The 19002-nt window shown below is 53.5% G+C and overlaps 3 protein-coding genes and 2 pseudogenes across 3 annotated transcripts; 1 reads left to right on the top strand and 4 right to left on the bottom strand.

Moving 5' to 3' along the window:
- The first annotated feature begins 489 nt into the window (after positions 1-489).
- On the top strand, positions 490-1364 carry LOC120657946 (pathogenesis-related protein PRB1-3-like). The gene has a single exon (XM_039936182.1). The coding sequence runs from the start codon at positions 556-558 to the stop codon at positions 1081-1083; it is 528 nt and encodes a 175-aa protein (XP_039792116.1). The 5' UTR covers positions 490-555; the 3' UTR covers positions 1084-1364.
- Positions 1365-1806: 442 nt separating this feature from the next.
- On the bottom strand, positions 1807-2820 carry LOC120644361 (annotated as a pseudogene).
- A 6575-nt stretch (positions 2821-9395) lies between these two features.
- On the bottom strand, positions 9396-10373 carry LOC120644356 (pathogenesis-related protein PR-1-like). Its single transcript, XM_039920980.1, has one exon. It carries the CDS (start codon positions 10179-10181, stop codon positions 9657-9659), a length of 525 nt encoding a protein of 174 aa, XP_039776914.1. The 5' UTR covers positions 10182-10373; the 3' UTR covers positions 9396-9656.
- A 3639-nt stretch (positions 10374-14012) lies between these two features.
- On the bottom strand, positions 14013-14767 carry LOC120657930 (annotated as a pseudogene).
- Positions 14768-15753: 986 nt separating this feature from the next.
- Positions 15754-18626, bottom strand: LOC120644348 (MYB-like transcription factor ODO1). The gene is made up of 3 exons (XM_039920969.1): positions 18158-18626; positions 17167-17296; positions 15754-16907 (listed from the first exon to the last, which is right to left on the bottom strand). Exons 1-3 carry the CDS (start codon positions 18291-18293, stop codon positions 15956-15958), a joined length of 1218 nt encoding a protein of 405 aa, XP_039776903.1. The 5' UTR covers positions 18294-18626; the 3' UTR covers positions 15754-15955.
- Between the last annotated feature and the right edge of the window lie 376 nt (positions 18627-19002).

Here is a 19002-nt window from a genome sequence, read left to right as displayed (position 1 = left end):
GGCCTTTTCAAAGCGTTTACTTCAGCTGCAATGCAGACGAGAGGCCGGCTCCACCGTCGTCGTCCTAGGCCGGCATCCTCTGACCCGGACGCCATAGATTTGCCCAAGGTGTCGAACCGACCAATGAAGGCGAGGGAAACATTTAAGAATGTTCGTACACTGCCCCGGCTCCATTATGAAATAGCAGCAGGTCAAACGAGGACACCGACGCCCAGCGTGCATGCCTAGCCTGCCTCGATCGCGAGCTGCAGGAGCTGCGTGCTAGCACGGCCTCAATGTACGTGCCCCGATCACATGACAGGATTCTCCTTCATCGGTCAGTGGATCCATCCATCGATCTACCTCTGCACTAGATGCATGTAAGCGAATGGTAATTCGTAAATACTTAATAAAGATAGCAAATATAGGTGGTGAATTTCTTATTTGTCGGCAATGCTCAAGTATATAACGGCCACCAGGCCGGAAGAAGCCATTGGCATCGTCGTCATTTCTTACACTGCTAAACTACTCTATTGCTAGCTAGCTCTAGCCGGGGAACGAACACTGGTCTTCGCCATGGAGTGCACCTCAAGAACCGGGAGGCGGCTCTCGTGCTGCCTCCTCCTTGTCGGCGTCGTCCTGCTGGCCTCCTCCCCGGGCTCGGCGGCCGCGCCTCGCCGGCTGCTGCAGACCTGCCTAGGGCAGGACTTCGACGTGCCGCACGCGCACCTCCGCGCCAAGAACGACGTGCGGCCGCTCAAGTACACGCAGGAGCTCTCCGACCGGGCGGCGGCGTGGGCCGCCCAGTTCAAGGACAACTGCGCGGCCGCCGCGCCGGCGCCGGGCATCAACGTTTTCCTGGGCAACGCGGGCACCACCTGGTTGCCCAGCGACGCCGTCGCCGCGTGGGCCGAGGAGGAGCAGCACTTCGACTACGGCTCCAACACCTGCGCCGACGGCAAGGGCTGCGGCCGCTACACGCAGATGGTGTGGCGGGGAAGCAAGGAGTTCGGCTGCGCCACCGTCGACTGCGCCTCCGGGGAGACGCTCATGGCGTGCCACTACGAGCCGCAGGGCAACATCATGGGCCAGAAGCCCTTCTGATCCCATGCGATCCCTCGCCGGCAGCCGGCGGCGGAGCACCGGGAACCATGGTGCCACACTATCGCTCCTAATCATGCTTTGAGCTGTTTTTCATTTCCTCTTATACCTAGCTAATTATTTGTTGAGAGTTCAGCAAGATGATATGTGCCATGAGAGTGACGAGCTTATAAGTTTGTCCTCGTTTGTTTTGTTCATGGCATGATCTCATGAGAACCAAACCTGTCTCCTCGTATCTCAACTTACATCATCTTTATTCGTTTTTACTGTGTTGATTTCAGTTATTCTTGAATTTCCACTTTGTCTTAAAAAGGCGTACCGTGCATGTTATGTTATACGCTGACTTTGAAGCTACTTATGCCGCACGCACATCAATGAAAGAAATAACCATGTAGGAGTTTCGGATCTAGGAAGCTAATAAATTACGTAGTACACTCAGTATTTTCCTAATATTATTCTAGAAATAAAGGAAACTATATATATCTAGGTGACTTCCTAAATGATGGTATACGTGTGTGGGTTTATTGGGCGAGTGCAGATGTGAGCGTTTGTTTCAACATCATATTTCAAAAAAAATGTTTGTAAAGCAGGAATAACCCACTGGAATTTGCTCGAACAAATATTATGAAGTTCCTTGAGAAGCCCTAAATCGATGAAAAATTCTGTATGGGCCTTAAAACTCGGCCAGACGGGAACCCAAAACTTTGGAAGCCCAACAAGAGTGTGTGTGTTTTTTGCGATCAAGCCCAACAAGAGTTAAGAGCTCACAAATTCACCACCAATATTTACACGGCACAAACCGAATGGACGAGCAACAGTAAAGCTCAGAGAGAGCGACTGTAAACATCGCATTTCGTTATTCTGATTGTAAAAAAAAAACATCCAAAGAAAGTGGGCAAATTCTAGTGAAGCGTTATAACACTTCATTGATTTGCATCATTTACACGAGTGACGAGTCCGACAACTCTGACCATCTGATGCCCCGTGGCGAGTCCAACTGCACAGACGATGGTGATTCCTGAGAGCCTAGTAGAGTAGAAGTATCTTGCATGTAATGTACTGTACTCCAATAATCAGTAGGGTCTCTGGCCGACGACGTTGCCAGGCGGGTAGTAGTTGCAGGTCATGAACACGCCGCCGTCGTCGCACACCACCCTGGCGCAGCCGACGGAGGTGGTGTCCCGCCACACGATCTGCGTGTAGTGGCCGCACTCCCGGCCCGGCGCGCAGGCGTTGGCGGCGTACGAGTAGTCGACGCCCTCGGCGGCCCAGTCCTGGACGGCGTCCCCGGGGCGCCAGGCCCCGCCGGCGCCGCCCCAGAAAATGTTCTCCCCGAGCGCGAACTGGCCCTCCGGGAACGAGTGCCGCAGCGCGCAGTCCCCGCGCCGCTGCGCCGCCCACCACCGCGCGTACGATTCCATCCGCGGCGACCACGCCAGCGGCAGCTCCCACCGCGCCAGCCGCACCAGGTTGTGGTAGTAGAGGAACTCCAGGGACTCGGCCCACGCCGCGCACCCCGGGCACAGCGCCGCCGAGACGCCGTACACCGTCGCGTTCCGCGCGTACGCCGGCTGGCCCTGGCAGTTGGCGGCGCTGGCGTGCGACGCCGGAGCTTCCCGGGAGGAGGAGCGCGCTGGCAGCGGGGTCGCGAGGTATAGGAGGGAGCAGAGGAGCAGGGGCGCCAGTGGCCTCATGGTGGTGTGTTGCTCTTGGGACGGCAGCTTGGGGGCTGGGGCTCGTGATTTAAGCATCGGCATTGGGCCAGCCAGTGACGAATTGGGGATCACTCATTCGCTTGTCGCGGCCACCCGTGACCGTGAGCCGGCGAGTGGCGGTAGCTGCTAGCTTGGTATTCGCGTGGCTTTTGTCGTCTTGGGTTGACAAAAGACGACGACCTGCTTTGATCGTGGGTGATTTTGTTTAGATGCAGGTTTAGCACGAAAAACGACAGAATGCGTGTATTAGATTTGTTAGAAATAACCGTCCCTGAGCTGTACATTGGCAAGGCGTAGTTAGCTTAGCACGGTCGTCACAGCTACTTCATGACGATTGTCATCTGGCAACTACAGTAGCTTAGATGATTCTTTAGTACGTACTCTTTAGTACGTACTGTACGACAGAACAGAAGGACACCCGTGACGATGCATGGCAATTCTAGATGCTTCCCTGGCGGTCACGAGCCTGCCTGCAAAAGTTGCCTGGATCATTGCTTTCCGCTATCCATGCACGCGGGTCCGGCACTCCGTGGCGGCTGCAAATGCAACCAACCGCAACCGCTGCCAAGCACCGCGAAGGGATTGGCCGGGTGCCCACGCGTGTCCCCAAATGTTTCAGCCGTAACTTTCCAACCCAAGCCTGCAGACCCCGCGTCCGCGTCGCCCCCGCGCCGGCGACTCGCGAACCCTAGACGCCGTCCACCACCGACGCCTCCGCCCGCGGCGCCGCCGCCCGAGCGGCCGCCGGAAGCCCGTGCGACTTGCGAGGAGGGCGGCGGCGGGGCCCTTTTTCTCTCCTTCCGTCGGCTTCGGGCGGGTGCGGCCATCAATTCCGTCCGGGGCAGCTCGCCGGCACGAGCAGGGCTCCATAGCGGCGAAGCTCGAGGTGCCACGGATCTGGCACGGCGCCGGTCGGATCCGGTGGTGGTGCAGCCTGGGCGTGCGCGTGATGGTGGGGGCGTCGGCCGACGACACCGGTGGTCATGGGCGGTTCGGTGCGGCGCTGGCGCTGGCGCAGCAGTGGAGGCTGTGTCCCGGCCGATCCTGGGGCGCGGAGACGGCGGCGCGCTCTCCGGGCCCTTGCGGCTCCGGCCGTATTCCGTCCGCCAGCAGGGTGGCGGCGGCCTGACGCCGGGAGCCAGGCCGGTTGCCCTGGCGGCTAGGGCAGGCACCCTCAAGCAAGGGGCGGGGCCCATGGTGGTGTGGCGGGCGCCCGTGGCTGCTGGCTCGAGGGCAGCGACGGCGGCGGGTGCTTGTGCCGGCGGTGGTGGTCCGCGACGGCCTCGACGTGCGGCGGTGTCACGTGAGCGGTGGAGGCAGATCCGACCCCATGTGTTGCCTGGTCGGAGGGGTGGCGGTCGACGCAACTGTGCGGTTGCTGCGTGCAGCCGGCGCATCGTTGCCCTCTAATGAGGCCTCCATGGGGCGGCGGGACAGCGGCGTTTGAAGGTGTTGGACGGTGAGGGATCCGGCTTCTTGGCTCGACATTGGCGCTAGTGGGGTCGTAGGCGAAAGCCTTGGCGACGACGACGCCATTGGCGCCGCTTTCCCTGTTGGGGGAGTCGAGTATCCCCGCCTAGTGTCGACGTCTATGGGTGAAAACCCGGTCCATTGTGGACGTGCGACGGCGGTGGCGTTGTTGTCGCTCCCTTGTTGAAGGCGTCGTATTTGGATTTTGTCGTGGCTTCAAAGTCTCCTGGGTGGATGCTCTTGTTTCTCGGCGCTCGGTCGACACGTGGAGATGGGTTTTGCAACGTGAAGTCGGAGCTGCTGCGTAGGGACGCGGCTCGGCAACGATGACGCGCGACGACCTCTCCCCTCCGCCATAGTCTGGGGTCTCTGCTGGGGGTCTTCATCCGCTGGGGTGAGGCGTGAATTATGACCGGAAGTCGGAGCTGTTCTTCATTCAAGCTTGGCAACGATAACCGGTTGTGGCCGCTTGCTTCGGAAACATTGGTGCGTGGTTCGTGGGTGGTCTGCCACGGAAAGTCAGAGCTGGTGGCGGCTTTGCTTTCATGCTCGGTAACGATGACCTATGGTAGTGTGTCGTGTTTGTGCTCAATCGTATCGTGTGGATTGGTTAGCCTTCGGAAGTCCTTTGGCATCCTATTATGCTAACCTTTTTTGTAAATAATTTTTCTATCATTTTAATTGAGCGGCAGAGCTTCTGACTTTTGGTTAAAAAAAATGTTTCAGCAGTTTTTTTCCCGGTCAATCAGCAACGGTATAAACGGCTCCCGCGTAGGGGTGAAAATTCTCTGCGGCAGTGCCGCACTACGCCTGCCGTGCGACACCGTCCAGATAGCCGCCGCGTGGCATACTGGCCCCACCAGCGCAGGCCCCGTCCGCTCGAGCCATAGACCGTTCCACCCGACCACCATCGAGCCAATCTAAACAGCATCTATCGAAGCAGGCTTCAAAATTAGATCGAGCCATAGGCCCACAGCATCATCAGGGATCGTCTGCAGCTGCCGGCCCGCCGGCACATCGGGCACAGCCTAGAGACTCGTCTAGACAAGCAGCAGACTGGCATGTGAAAGATAAGCCGTAACAAACCAGCAATCTTTTTGGGCGAACATGAAATCTTTGCAAGATCCTGAGGCGATGGTCTGGTCATCAACTCTGAAGGCACCAGTGACCGGCTAATGGTGGGGGTTGGGAATGATCCTGACGATGAAACGCAATGAAGGATCTGTTTATTCCCACCTCATAAACCCCATAAACACAAAAAAAACTATCACATCGAATGTTTCGACACATACATAGAGTATTAAATGAAGTCTATTTACAAAATTTTTTACATAGATGGGCTGTAAATCGCGAGACGAATCTAATGAGCCTACTTAATTCATGTTTGCAACAGTGGTGCTACAGTACCATCCGCTAATTATTGATTAATTATAGATTAATTAGCATCATTAGATTCGTCTCGCGATTTACAACCCATCTGTGCAAAAAAAATTGTAAATAAACTTCATTTAATACTTCAAATTAGTAAGATTCCAACACAAAAAGTTTTTGCGTTTCATCTAAACAGACCCGAAATGCGATAGCAGCAGCAGCAGCAATGATGGCAGAAGGATACAAATTCATGCTCTCCTATCATCTGCATTTAGTTGCTTGGCAGTAAAATCCTCCATGGATGAAAGCTACAAGCATAATATAGAAACCTAAAGTATTTGATTGTGTGCGACGGGGATTAGGGCGGCTCGATTTTACGGACCGAAGCAAAGCCTCCGGTCAGCGGAACGTCCGAAGAACTGGCAAGAACTGGCCGGCTTAATCGCAGGGCCTGCGGTGGGTGGGCTGTCCGAGATGTAGCTGCGAGATGATGAAACGATGAAGACGCGTGGCAAGCATCTGGGCGGTGTCGCACGGCAGGCGTGGTGCGGCACAGCCGCAGACGTATGCTGGAACAACTCGTAGAATGTTCTACCTGGGCCGCCATCATGTCCCATCGGGGGCCAGTATTGGGCCTACACGGAGAAAAGGCCTCTCATATGGGTTTGCGCCCAGTGAGAACCGGGCCGTCACAACCACGACAGGTGAAAAGCCACACCTTCGTTCAGTCACTGTGACGGTCAGAGAAATAACCTCCCTTGACAGTGTGGAGCGGCAAGAGCCCTTCATCAATCATCAGGCAGCTGATCGTGATCGTGGAGGCAACATACGAGTACTACGCGGTCGCGCGCCCCGTAGCCTGTTCTGAACATCTATCTGATCGGCTGCTTGCCTCTGCATCTGCAACCAAGAACCGGCCGGTCAGGTCAGCTGTTTGTTTGCATCTACGCAATCTATATATATTATATTTATAGTCTGTTTAGATGGATTAAGTTCATCTCATTAGCACTTCCATTTAGATAAGATAGTGCTAAACTTTAGCACATTGAGCTATTAGCACTTTTTTTTTTGATAACGTTGAGTTATTAGCACTTGGATACATATTACCCACTGTGGATTAGGTGACCTGATCGCGCGTAGCACGTACACGTCACGCGCCCGGTTCCCGGCTAGCCAATGCCGGAACAGATCGCCCCGCAGAGAGGTTTCCTCGTGTTATGCGAGCACGCCTGCTGGCAAATCCGCTGCCGCTGCAGACCGGCAGGCTGCAGCGTGCATCTGCGTGAACGTACATGAGCGGATGAGCTCTCAGGCAGCAAGTGGTTTGTCAGGGCACATGGGAAGAACATAAGGCGCAGAGACTAGTGCTATGTTTAGTTCCCACACCACACCATAAATTCCGTAAACGTAAAAAAACCGTCACATTGAATGTTTCGACACATGCATAGAGTACTAAGTGAAGTCTATTTACAAAACTTTTTGCATAGATGGGCTGTAAATCGCGAGACGAATCTAATGAGCCTACTTAATCCATGGGTTGCAACAGTGATGCTACAGTAACCATCTGCTAATTATTGATTAATCATGAATTAATTAGCATCATTAGATTCGTCTCGCGATTTACAATCCATATGTGTAAAAAAATTTGTAAATAGAATTCATTTAGTACTTCAAATTAGTAAGATTCCAACTTAAAAAAAATTTGCGCTCGAACGCCTAGATATTATTCCGTAGCACAGCACATTGTCACAGCAGGAGTTCAGAGCTCACCATGTTTAGTGTGAGTCATTTGCGCTGGAATGGGCGGCGGGGTTGTACTTTATTTTGGTCTTGTGCTGGATCCGTATGTCGCCTAGCACTAGCAGAGGTGTATTGTATTGTATTCGGGTCTGACTCTGACCGTACCTGATCGTGCATGCAGCCTGTGTCAGCACTCGACAACAAAATACTTCCATCTGAAAAGTGGGGAGCTTATTGTCCGATACAACAATCAAATTATACTAGTACAGTGTTTATTATTCCTACTTATATAGTATGTGTGTGCTTGGCATTTGGCAAGTTGGTATTTCAATTTACAAGGGAGCATGGGCGTCGACAGACGGATCAGTACATATGAGCCTGTATTCATCAGCAACTCAAACGTCAACCTCTTTCTTTTCCAGAATTCAGATCGAAGGTGGTTCTGGTATGACTTGTCGCATCAAGGGAGCTCATATCATAACCCATTCATCTCCAGTTCAGTCAGTGGACTCCCACAACTGTCACATTAATTTGAGGCTACTAATTTGTACCGATAATGCTGAGCAACACACCGGTACACTGCTCACTACTGTCGTCTGTCGAGGGGTTCTACCAAGACATCCTTTTTTTTTTTTGAAGAAAACTACCAAGACATTTTTGAGCTCCAAATTGCATTGCATTTTTAATTTAATTATGTTCCCATACCAAATGGCTGTGCTGGGCACCACTCCATGAATGGCGCATGTTCCAACAGTGCCTGGCCTGGGGAGGGAGAAACGACTTGCAGGAGCACACGCACGTTCTTCCTTTGGCCAATTGTCAAACCCGCACACACACTATATACTACCTTGTCGTCACTGATGACAATCTGACACACGACGAACCCGTATCCCAGCGCACGCACATCGTCCGCTCCCAAGAACTTTAGCTAGGATTCCTTCAGGCTTGCTCGACGGCAGCGTCTGACGCACAGCCTTGCAAATTGTCATCGCAAGCGCGTGTTAAATGGCGCTACGGTCCCTCTCTTTTTCTCTCTCCCAACTTCAAGATCGGAGGAAATAAATTCCGGCAGCGACGCGACCTAACATGTGGCGCCCCGCGTGCAGTGGACACGAACGAACACCGCCGCCGCGGCTCGTGACGCCGCACGCGGTGTGATGCCAAAGATTCCGGTCCGGGACGGTCGACACAGCTCGCCGGCGCCGCAGACTAGCGGTATAATTGTTGGACCACCTGTCGCGTGCACACGCAGCTCTGCTGATCTGCTCTGTCCAAGCGCACGGCCGGTCTGTTGTTTACCGGCGGCGGCGGGCGACGGGGCGGCCACTTGCTCGCCGTATCCGGCCGCCGGCCGGCGCTGCTGCCAATCGGCGGCCATGGCGACGGATGGATGAGCTGCAAGTTGCAACCGCAACCACACGCCGCCGTGGCCATTAAAGGCGAGTTCGGTGGCGTCGCGTCGCATCGGATTCCAACGGCCCATACGCGCGCACAGGCACAGTCAGAGCAGGAGGAGAGGACGGAGGAGGCCCAGCGCCAGCAGCCTCTGAGAGCACATGCCCGCTCATTTAACAGCTCATTCGTTAGTCGTTTCCCCAACTCCTTCACAATCACAGCTCGACGATCTGCAGTTGCTACGCCAACCAACCCACCCACCCACCAATCAGGGGAGAGGCAGCTGCTACAGGAACAAGGAATGGAATCACATCACCCAAAAGCAACACGAGAAAGTGAGATCTTTATCGTTGTCTCAAGTAAAGGGTGGAGCATCGGCTGCAGATGCTGTCATTCTTGGCTTGCAACAGCATCACAAGATCGATCACTTTTGCAACTGCATGCAAAGGTGCGAGGTCAACAGCACAGCTGAGATGCAGCAGTGTCCGAGAACAGAAGGGGCAAGAGGTTCTCGTTCTGTTGGTGTTGGACAGAACAGGCACTTGGCTGCTGAATTAGCTCAATTTTATTGCAGCTTCCGGGTCCTGCTAATAACCTCACAGTAGTATATTGGTATGAAAAAAGAAGAAGAAGAAGCAAGTAAATAGTAACAGTACCGCCGTAAAACAATAATGATGCATTTTTGTACACTTGTAGCATCTCGATCAATGTAGTGACAACGAATTAATGGGGGGCAGCAAGAGACAGGCTGCTGCGCCACGCCGGCCAGCAATGTCGCCAGCCAGCTAGCTCGGAGCCTTGTTGGATAGCTTGGCGATAGTAGCATGGGGAGAGGTAGTAGGTGATCACCGGCGGCCGGCCGGCCGGCCAGCCAGTGGCTGCAGCTCAGTACGGGCGCACGCCGACGTAGTTGCCCGGCGGGTCGTAGTTGCAGGTGATGAAGGTGCCCCGGCCGTTGTAGCAGGTGACCATGGCGCAGCCGACCCGGCGGGTGTTGCGCCACATGATCTGCGTGTAGTGGCCGCACATGCCGCCGTAGCAGCTGTTGCTCCAGTAGTTGTAGCGGGGGCGCTCCGAGAGCCAGGCGCCCACGGCCTGCGCCGGCGCCCACCCGGTGCCGCTGCCCCAGAAGAGGTTCTCGCCGTAGGGCCCCGACGAGTGCACCAGCGCGCAGTCGCCGCGCCGGGACTGCGCGTACCACCGCGCGTACGCCGCCACGCGCTCGTCCCACACCAGCGGCGCCAGGCCCATCGACCCCCGCGCCGCGTTCTGCTGCGACAGGAACTGGTACCTCAGGTCCCCGCCGCCGCCCGGGTGCGCGGCGGCATTGCCGGCGAGGAGGAGGACAAGGAGCGCAATGCCGGCGGCGAGCTGTCCTCTGCGACAACTGGAGGAGGAGGAAGAAGACATGGCCGTGGGATGGGAGGTGACGCTGAGCTGTGGATTGTGCTGCCACTACCGCCAGTGGCTCGCGGCCAGGCGCTCCGTATAAATACATGGAGAGAGGGGGAGATGTTGTTGGGGGGACATGAGCCATGTTCGATAATGATTGTGACACATAATATGGCTCTGGAAGGTCTACCTAAATGTGCCACCGGCGGAATTCATTTAGCACCTAGCACTACCAGCTGCTGAATTATGGGGAGGCGGTGATCGATCCAGGAAGAACCGTTTGGCTTTGATGCTCCTTCGGACTGGTATTGATTTGTTAGTAGGTAGTAGCTCTACTCTTGGCACTTGGCAGGCCCCAGCGTGCAACTGAATTCGGTTGCCTGCCTCTTCACTGTTCATGCAAGCAGAAAGTAAACATGAGCTGCTTTTGGATTGGACTCGGAGAAATTTGAATTCAGCGTGCAGGAACTCTTATCAGGTTTACAGTTCGTTATATGTTAGGATTTTTCAATGGCAAGGTCAAACTGCCGCCAGAGATTCAGAATGTCAGTCTCTGTTCCTAAAAGGAGACCATCCATTTTTGGGGAGTGGTACACATGCATAAATAAAGAAGGAAAAGTAAGAAACCACTTAAAATTGCTGGAAAATCTGAAGCGCTTCATCCGCGGCCGGAACCATGATGAGCCGATGGCTTATTATAGCTCGATCGAGACCTGTAATTCTGACGCAACATCGTTTTTTTTCCCATCAAAAGAGGCCCTCTTTACAACTCAGCTCTTTGCTGTCAAAACAGTGATGCGGCCTTCCGTGATCCACAGCGTCAACAAATAAATTAGAGCAGCTTTTCACGCCTGAAAACAGCGATGCGCTCCTCCGTTTGGAAGAACTCGTACGCAAATTTAATTTATCTTGATTTTTCTATTGTGCTGTATCGTTTGACTTGCCTGAACTTATTTTGCCCCTCTGTCATGCTCAGTTCGCATTCCCAGCAGAAACTTCACATAATCAGAGGTCAATAAGGTAGCCATGGTAAACGACCATGTGCATCTGACCCTGTTTTTCAAGTAATCACAACGTTCCACTTGCATCAAAACATGCCATTTCTTTAAGAGCTAGACAGGCACTACATTATTCAGAAACCTGACCTACGAAATGGCCAAAAGTATCGAGCGAGCTAGGTTACAGCGATCATTGCTGCCGGAAGGCTTCTGTTTGGTATGTACCTACTGAACACAAACGTGCCAATCCCTGTCTGTCAAGAGACGCCGCCGCCCAATATGCGCCGAAACAAAGGGAGTTGCTGATGACTTTTGGTGCCGACGACCCCTGCCCTAGCTGCACCTGTACAGGGCACGAGTATGACAAATTAGACATTCTTCGGCAGCTGGTGCTGCTAGCTTGTGCACAAGTGCTTGCCGTATGCTCCTATGATAGAATTAATACAGATCATTTGGAAGATATGGCCGCAGGGTTAGGAGAAGACAGCTCAATGCCTGCTGGGTGTTTGTAGAATTTAAATTGTTCAGGTTTTAGCAGGGAAGGAGTTGCCGAGTGTGAGCATTATCACACCATTATCCCACCTACGCGGTACTCCCTACCGAACTAGTATATGATTAGCACAACTATGGCCGGTCCCTGAAAGAGCGTGAGTCGATCAAGGGTGTGTTTAGTTCCACCCCGTAAACGTAAAAAAACCGTAAACGCATTAAAGTGAAAAAAAATCTTACTAATTTGAAGTACTAAACGAAGTCTATTTATAAAACTTTTTGCATGAATGGGCTGTAAATCGCGAGACGAATCTAATGAGCCTACTTAATCCATGATTTGCAACAGTAATGCTACAGTAACCATCCGCTAATTATTAATTAATCATGGATTAATTAGCATCATTAGATTCGTCTCGCGATTTACAATACATCTGTGTAAAAAATTTTGTAAATAGACTTCATTTAGTGTTTCAATTGGGAAGATTTGAAACGTAAATTTTTTTTGCGTTTACACCTTACCGAACTAAACACGGCCTAATAGAAGAAAACAGTCTCATTAGTGTATCAAATGCTCCAAGTTGTATCAATTTTTTTTTGGCTTGTAGTGTATGTTCAGTTAACCTAGGACTATGGGTGCTTTGAATTTGTCAGAAACCAATCGAGCGCAGCAATTTACCTCAAGGCAAGAGTAAAGAAGGTTGTGTTTAGATCCATAAAATGATGGTAAAAAGAGTCATATTGGATACTGTAGCACACTGTAGCACTTTTCATTTGTTTGTGGTAATTGTTGTCCTACCATGACCTAACTGTGTTTGCTCTGCCGCCGCTGGGCACGGGACAGCTTTTGTCAGTCCACACTGTGGATCGCCAGCACTCCTGCCGCATTAAATGCTGGTGGTTGGGGCGTGCGCTGCCAGAGCAAGGCATCGGATACCCACTCACGGGTTGGACAGGCGTGACATGACAACACGGTAAGTCCGCCTGCTTCCAAGGCGGCTCGTCAGTTACCAAGGCAAACATTAAAGACTCAGTGCCGCGCGAATGGGCAACGAGTCATGATGAACAGCTACTAACTGGAGCAACAGTGCACGCTGCTACAGCGGACTGAGTCAGTAGTTCGGCGCTTCATCATGACCTCGACGCGCGGCTCCAGAGGCTAGACTCTACTCCGACAGGACAGCTCAAGACCATCCCTGGTCAGAAGCTACGCACGAAAGCCGACGACAAAATCTCCGGATCTGAGGCATTGAAGGCCAAAGTATAGTTTATAATACATCGCCGGGCCCACCTGTCGGGGCCCCGCTCAGTGTACGTGCTCCCCTTGGACATATAAAAGGGAGAGCACGCCCGCTAGAACACAGGTTCACACGGACACGAGGTTCCACACGTTTTCACACACTCAGACGCACGCTGGACTCAGCTCCAAGCTCTTACAGACTCAAGCAATACAACACACAGTGGACGTAGGGTATTACGCTCCGGCGGCCCGAACCACTCTAACCTGCTGTGTTCATCGTGTTCCTGAGCGAGATCGAACTAGTCATAGCTAACCCCCGAGTACTCACCCTCTGCCTTAGGCGGGTGCATTCCGCAACCCGGCTGTGGTTTGCCACACCACGACATAGGGCATCGGTTCTTCCGGGCACTCTGTGCTCTAAAGTAGCCGTTGGCCTCTCTGACACTGCTGCAGCAACTTCAGGGACCATCGGATGAACCGATGCTACAGCGTCGGAACTTCCGGTGACACTTGACCTTCATATAGCCGTTACACCTTGCTGACGTCATTGCACCGATGCATTGCTCCGATGGCCATCGGTTCATCTGGTACGGAAGGCTTGGCTGCTGCACACTTGACATCGTCTCTGGAACATGGTACATCGATTGCATCGATGCCTCTGAATGGACCGTCGGTTCAACCGGTGCGACACTCTTTCTTCAGTTGATCTTTTCTTGATCTCTAAAGGCGCTTAGACTTGCACCGATGACAGGGCATCGGATCTTCCGACAACCATTGGATGCACCGATGCTCATGCATCGGTTAAACCGGTGCCGCTGTTTTCTGCCGAATTAGTCCAATGCATCGCAACGATCAATTGGATCCTTTAAATTTTTTATCTCTGGATTTCCACTATGCTTTGACATCTCTACGGCGGATTGGACTTGTCATCTTGATGGTGAATTGGACTTGGCATTTCGACGATAGATTGGACATTGTGTCTTGACGATGAATTAGACATTTTGACTCAATATCCATGGGACCTAAAAACTTCTATAAGTGTGATCTCACAAACTCATTAGTTTCATTGATTATGTTGTCACTCAATCACCAAAATCACAAACAATAGCCTGAATGGTGCCATGTTCCTTACAAACAGTAAAAAATACGAGGGGATCCACTGTAATCTCGAGATCGCCGTAAAAAATTTGACGCAAAATTAACCTCTCTCCGCAATTCGTACACACTGCAGCAGCAGCAGCATATATACGTACACGCGCCCTCTCAACGTCGAGTCGAGACATGGCGGACGCGGGCGGAGCTCCAGGTATCGCGCACGCCTCCTCCACCGACCGATCAGTAGGGCCTGACGCCCGCGTAGTTGCCGGGCGGGTTGTAGCTGCAAACCCCGAACGTGGCGCGTCCGCCGCCGCAGGGCACGAGCGCGCACCCGACCGCCGCTGTGCCGCGCCACACGATCTGCGTGTAGTGGCCGCAGGCGCCGGGCGCGCCGCGGCAGGCGTTGGCGCGCGGGTCGTAGAGCGCGCGCTCCCGGACCCAGGCGCCCACCACGTCGGCGGGGGTCCACCCGGCGCCGCCGCTCCCGCGGAAGAGGTTCTCCCCGTAGGGCCCGTGCGAGTGGACCAGCGCGCAGTCGCGGCCCCGCGCCGCCGCGCGTACGCCGCCAGGCCCTCGTCCCACCGCAGCGGCCGCAGCCCCACCGCGCGCCGAGCCGCGTTGTGCGGCTCCAGGAACCTGGACGCCAGGCCGCTCCTGCCGGCGTCGGCCGCGGTCGCGCCGGCCAGGAGGAGGATGGCGACGAGGAGGAGCGCGGCGGCGGCCACGAAGGGGAAGCGGCGAGGCGGCATTGCTGGCTGGTTTGCTTGCTAGCTTTTGACCACTTCAGGTGGTGTGGTTGACCTTCTCGCGCGGCGATTTACCTGATGAATGGGGTCGTATTTATACGAGCTTTTGCGTAGGAGAGTTTCTTTGTCTCGGGTGAAGATCATGAGTGGTGGCCATGTTCGGTGATGCGGTTGGCAAAGAAATTGGAGGGAGAGAAGGTCCACGCGGAACGATTGTTATGTGCGTCCATGTTCAGCGTGAGCTTGTCGTTCGCGCCATCCGGGTAGCTGGATTCCGTTTCAGTTCAGGGGTGGCGATGTTGAATGGCACTGCAGTATAAAATGTGACAACGTAGAAGAAGCTTTGAGGCCTCACCTGGTACTTAATTTTTTTGGCCATCAGAAGCTCTGAAACATGAACTGCACGAAAAAATCGATGGAAACGACGATCCGCGCCATGTTCGGGTCGCCAAGTGACCAAATGGGCCTACTGTGAACTTGGGCTCTATTGCGCGGCCCACATACGTAAACCTGCATCAACAGCGTGGCCCGGCCCGTAGACGTAACGACTCGAGCCAGTGCTTTCCAGTGGCCAGCCAGCTGTTAGTTTCGGCAGATCGGTTGGCATCTCATTCTCATCTGGCGCCGAACCGAACCCGCCGTGACCGCGGCCTCCTCGCTCCCGCGTTCCCACGCCGCGCGGCCTCCTCGCTCCCGGCGGACACGCCGAGACCCGCGGGGCATACCCACCCACACGCCACGCTCCCGCTGCTCCCAGGCGCGCATCTCTGGCCTCCGCCGAGCACCGCCGAGAGACCACCACTCCGATAGATGCGATGCGAGCAGCGAGCTCTGGCCTGGTCATCGCTTGGAACGCCCATCGGGATCGCACTAGCTCCAAACAGCGGATCGATCGGAGGCCATTGGGGAGAGGTTCTGAAGCGTCAAGAAAGAAGAGAACAAGCAGCTTGGTTTCAGACTCTCAGTGACACATCGGATCAGAGATGCAATCAATAGATGCTCGTACACAAGCAGTATATATATGGCGATTAAACAAGTAGGTAGTTTAACCATTCATTCACATTCACATGCAGTACAAGTATATATATTAACAGTAGGTTTTAACCTCAGTGATCGAGAACAAACATACGTACATATACGATCGATCGAATTACCAGCTATGGATTGGATTGGATGTACTAATAATATAGCACGCAATCAACACGGCAAAAACTAACCCTAGAATCATTGATCGTAGCCGCCGCCCAGCACGTAATCCTGCAGGCCGCTACTGATGGGGTTCCCTTGGAGCTGATGGCCTCCGGCCGCCGCGCCGTAATCGCACGACGACGCGGCCCACGTCGAGAACTTCTCGTCGGCGCCGACGGCGGCGGCGGCGGCGGCGGCGGCGTCCGGGCACTGCAGCTCGGGCAGCAGCGGGATATGATACGTGTGCCCGCCCTGCACCACGCCACCGCCCAGGGATCCGTACTTGCTGTATAGGAAGTCGTAGAGCTCGTCGTGGTGGGGTCCGAAGCCGCCGCCGCCGCCGCCGCCGTAGACTCCCACCATCGGGCATGTCATCTCTGCACTGGCGGCCTCGGCCTCGGCGGATGGGGAGTAAAACCCTAGCTTGGGCCGCTCGAAACTCCCCGGCGGCGCCATGTAGGTTGCGCCGGTGGCAGAGCTGAGCTGGTGCTCGGCTTCACCGGCGCCGGCGGCGAGGCCGCTCTGGTCGGCCAAATGCTGGGGCTGCTGCACGCTGACGACTGTCGTCGCCACGGCGTCGGTCGGCAGCGAACCCTGGAGCAGCTTGTTCGTCTGCAGCAGCGTCTCGAGCTTGGGCCACGGCGGCGCTGCCGCGGCCGTGGCGGCGCTGTCGTTGTTGGTGGCGCAGCCGAACGCGCCGTACAGGCCTTGGAGGCGCATGTGGAGCTGGATGCGCTCGAGGGCCGACGCGCTTAGGGCTTGCGGCGTGGCAGCCGTGGCGCTGATGCCGTTGTTGCCGCCACCGCCGCCGCTGGTGCTGCACATGTTGCCGCCCGCCGCGACGACGAGGTAGGGATCCGCCTGGTTCGCCCTCGCGCGGCGGGACGGCGCGCGCTTGCCGAGGAGCTTCTTCTTCAGCTTGGTGTTCCAGTAGTTCTTGATGTCGTTGTCCGTCCGCCCCGGCAGCTGCGCGGCAATAATGGACCACCTGAACATGAACGATGATGCATGAGCAGAAGCCAGAAAGGTAGTTAATTAGCCACAGGTAATTGTGTGTGCCATGCTTATGCATGGGATATGATCTAGTAGTCTACTTCTCTATCGAAGCAGATAAGGATCTCTGATCAAATTCGTCAAGGGAAAAGAGGAAATAATTAAATAAAGTATGTGCAGAGGCAGAGGTTGCATAAACAATTACACATGCGATGTAGTTTGCTAATTATGTTAACTGTTTGTTAGTTTGTTACCTGCTTCCGATGCTAATGTAGAGGCTGCAAATGATATGCTCCTCTTCTTCTGTGAAGTCACCGTGCTTAATGTTTGGCCTCAGATAGTTGAGCCATCTCAGCCTGCAGCTTTTCCCGCATCTCTTCAGCCCTGCAACGAATCATATGCATTAATTTACCACAGTTTCTTCAAATTGTATCAAATAAATTAACAGGCAACCATCAGTTCATTCAGAAATAAAGCAGAATAATGGAAACAAGAGAAAAAAAATGATTGCCATACTGCTATTACTAACAATATATATAGGTACTAGTACAGGGACAGAACCTCAGTAGAAGAATATATATACTACCAATCTACAAACCTATGTATACAGAAAACAAATTCTAAGCTAGCATATAGGAAAGATACTATCCAGGTCGAAAAAATACTGAGACCTAGCTACTCGTTTGTTCTGATTTCATGTAATTATCATGTTTGTTTCCCGTTTCTTATCTTAATAATATAATTGAGAAAGGCTAGGGAAATTTGATTGATATATATGATACTCTCTAGCTAGATCTCTTACACCACGACAAACAAATAGATCAATCTATATACACGATGGAACAGCGTCACATCTCCTCTCATCAAAACCTTTGATGATGCATGGATGAAAAAAAAATCAATCAGACATTCATATGATACTAGAAAAGTCTTTTGGATCTGCTGGTTCAAGGGTGGAGAAATTGATGGGGTCAGTCGATATGCAAAGGCAGGTATCCATCTTTTGAAAAAGTTTGGGCTCTAAATCGAATGAATACAAAGACCAGCTACCTAGCTATCGCGGCTACTGCATCCATATTCGATCATGTTGCGCCATGCATGACAGGGCTAGATAGTCCGTATGTAGAGGTAGGCAGTAGCACACGGATCAGAAGGAACCAAAGAGATAACGGGATGATGAAGTGCATGCGCAACCAAAAACACCAAGCGAGATCGTCGACCGACCAGGAGAACATGCATACATACCAATCTTCTGCGGCAGCGCGATCCAGTTGCCGCCGGTGCCGTGCTCCTCGATGTAGGCCTTGAGCTTGGCGTCCTCCTCCGGCGACCACGGCCCCTTCTTCACGCTCGCCTTGTCGCAGCACGGCGCTCTCCCCATGGCTATAGCTCCTAGCTCTGATCCTCCCTCTTCTGATCTCCCGAAGTCCCGAGCAAGCGAGCGAGCTAGCTAGATCTCAAGCCGGGCTGCAATCTCTGCCGTGATCAGAAATTACAGGGGAGATCGATCGGAAAAGAAGAACTGATGACGATGAGTAAGCAGGCAGGCAGGCAGGCGGATATGGTGGCGTAGCTAGGCAGGCAGGCAGGTGGTGTTGATGGGAGTGGCCGAGCCGGGGTGCGAGTCCGGAAGAGGCCAGGAAGGTGGTGCCGAGCTTTATAGCCGCGAGCAGGGGAAGGGGAGGACACTGGGAGAGAAAAACACGGGAGCTGGTCAGTGATGCTGCCGCCTCTTCGCCATCGATCCATGAGACGGTTGGCTCTATCCGAGCATATCATTGTTGTTCCATCGGTCTGCAAGGGATTAACGGGCCTCCTATCCCTCCCATGCACTCGCCAGGATCTTCTGCCCGCAATCCTACGCCGTGTTTAGTTCCAAAAATAAAAAATCCAAAAAAAAATTCGGCACCTACTTAAATCTAGACGAAATAAAAAACACATTGCGACTGCTGCCTGTAAATCGCGAGACGAATCTAATGAACCTAATTAGGCTGCAACTGGACACTAAATTGCTACAGTAATGCTACAGTAAACAACCTCTAATGCCGGATTAATCAGGCTCATTAGATTCGTCTCGCGATTTACAGACG

This window comes from Panicum virgatum, chromosome 1K, assembly GCF_016808335.1.
Source record: "Panicum virgatum strain AP13 chromosome 1K, P.virgatum_v5, whole genome shotgun sequence".
Classification (NCBI taxonomy): domain Eukaryota; kingdom Viridiplantae; phylum Streptophyta; class Magnoliopsida; order Poales; family Poaceae; genus Panicum; species Panicum virgatum.
Note: the sequence above shows the minus strand (reverse complement) of the source record. Positions and strands in the feature narration are given on the sequence as shown.

Excerpts from the sequence above, each read along its gene's own strand:
- LOC120657946 (XM_039936182.1), top strand. The coding sequence starts at position 556 with ATGGAGTGCACCTCAAGAACCGGGAGGCGGCTCTCGTGCTGCCTCCTC.
- LOC120644356 (XM_039920980.1), bottom strand. The coding sequence starts at position 10,181 with ATGTCTTCTTCCTCCTCCTCCAGTTGTCGCAGAGGACAGCTCGCCGCC.
- LOC120644348 (XM_039920969.1), bottom strand. The coding sequence starts at position 18,293 with ATGGGGAGAGCGCCGTGCTGCGACAAGGCGAGCGTGAAGAAGGGGCCG. Across the intron at positions 17,297-18,157 it reads CGCGCTGCCGCAGAAGATTG|GGCTGAAGAGATGCGGGAAA; the intron begins GTATGTATGCAT and ends GATTCGTTGCAG. Across the intron at positions 16,908-17,166 it reads TACATTAGCATCGGAAGCAG|GTGGTCCATTATTGCCGCGC; the intron begins GTAACAAACTAA and ends GTTCATGTTCAG.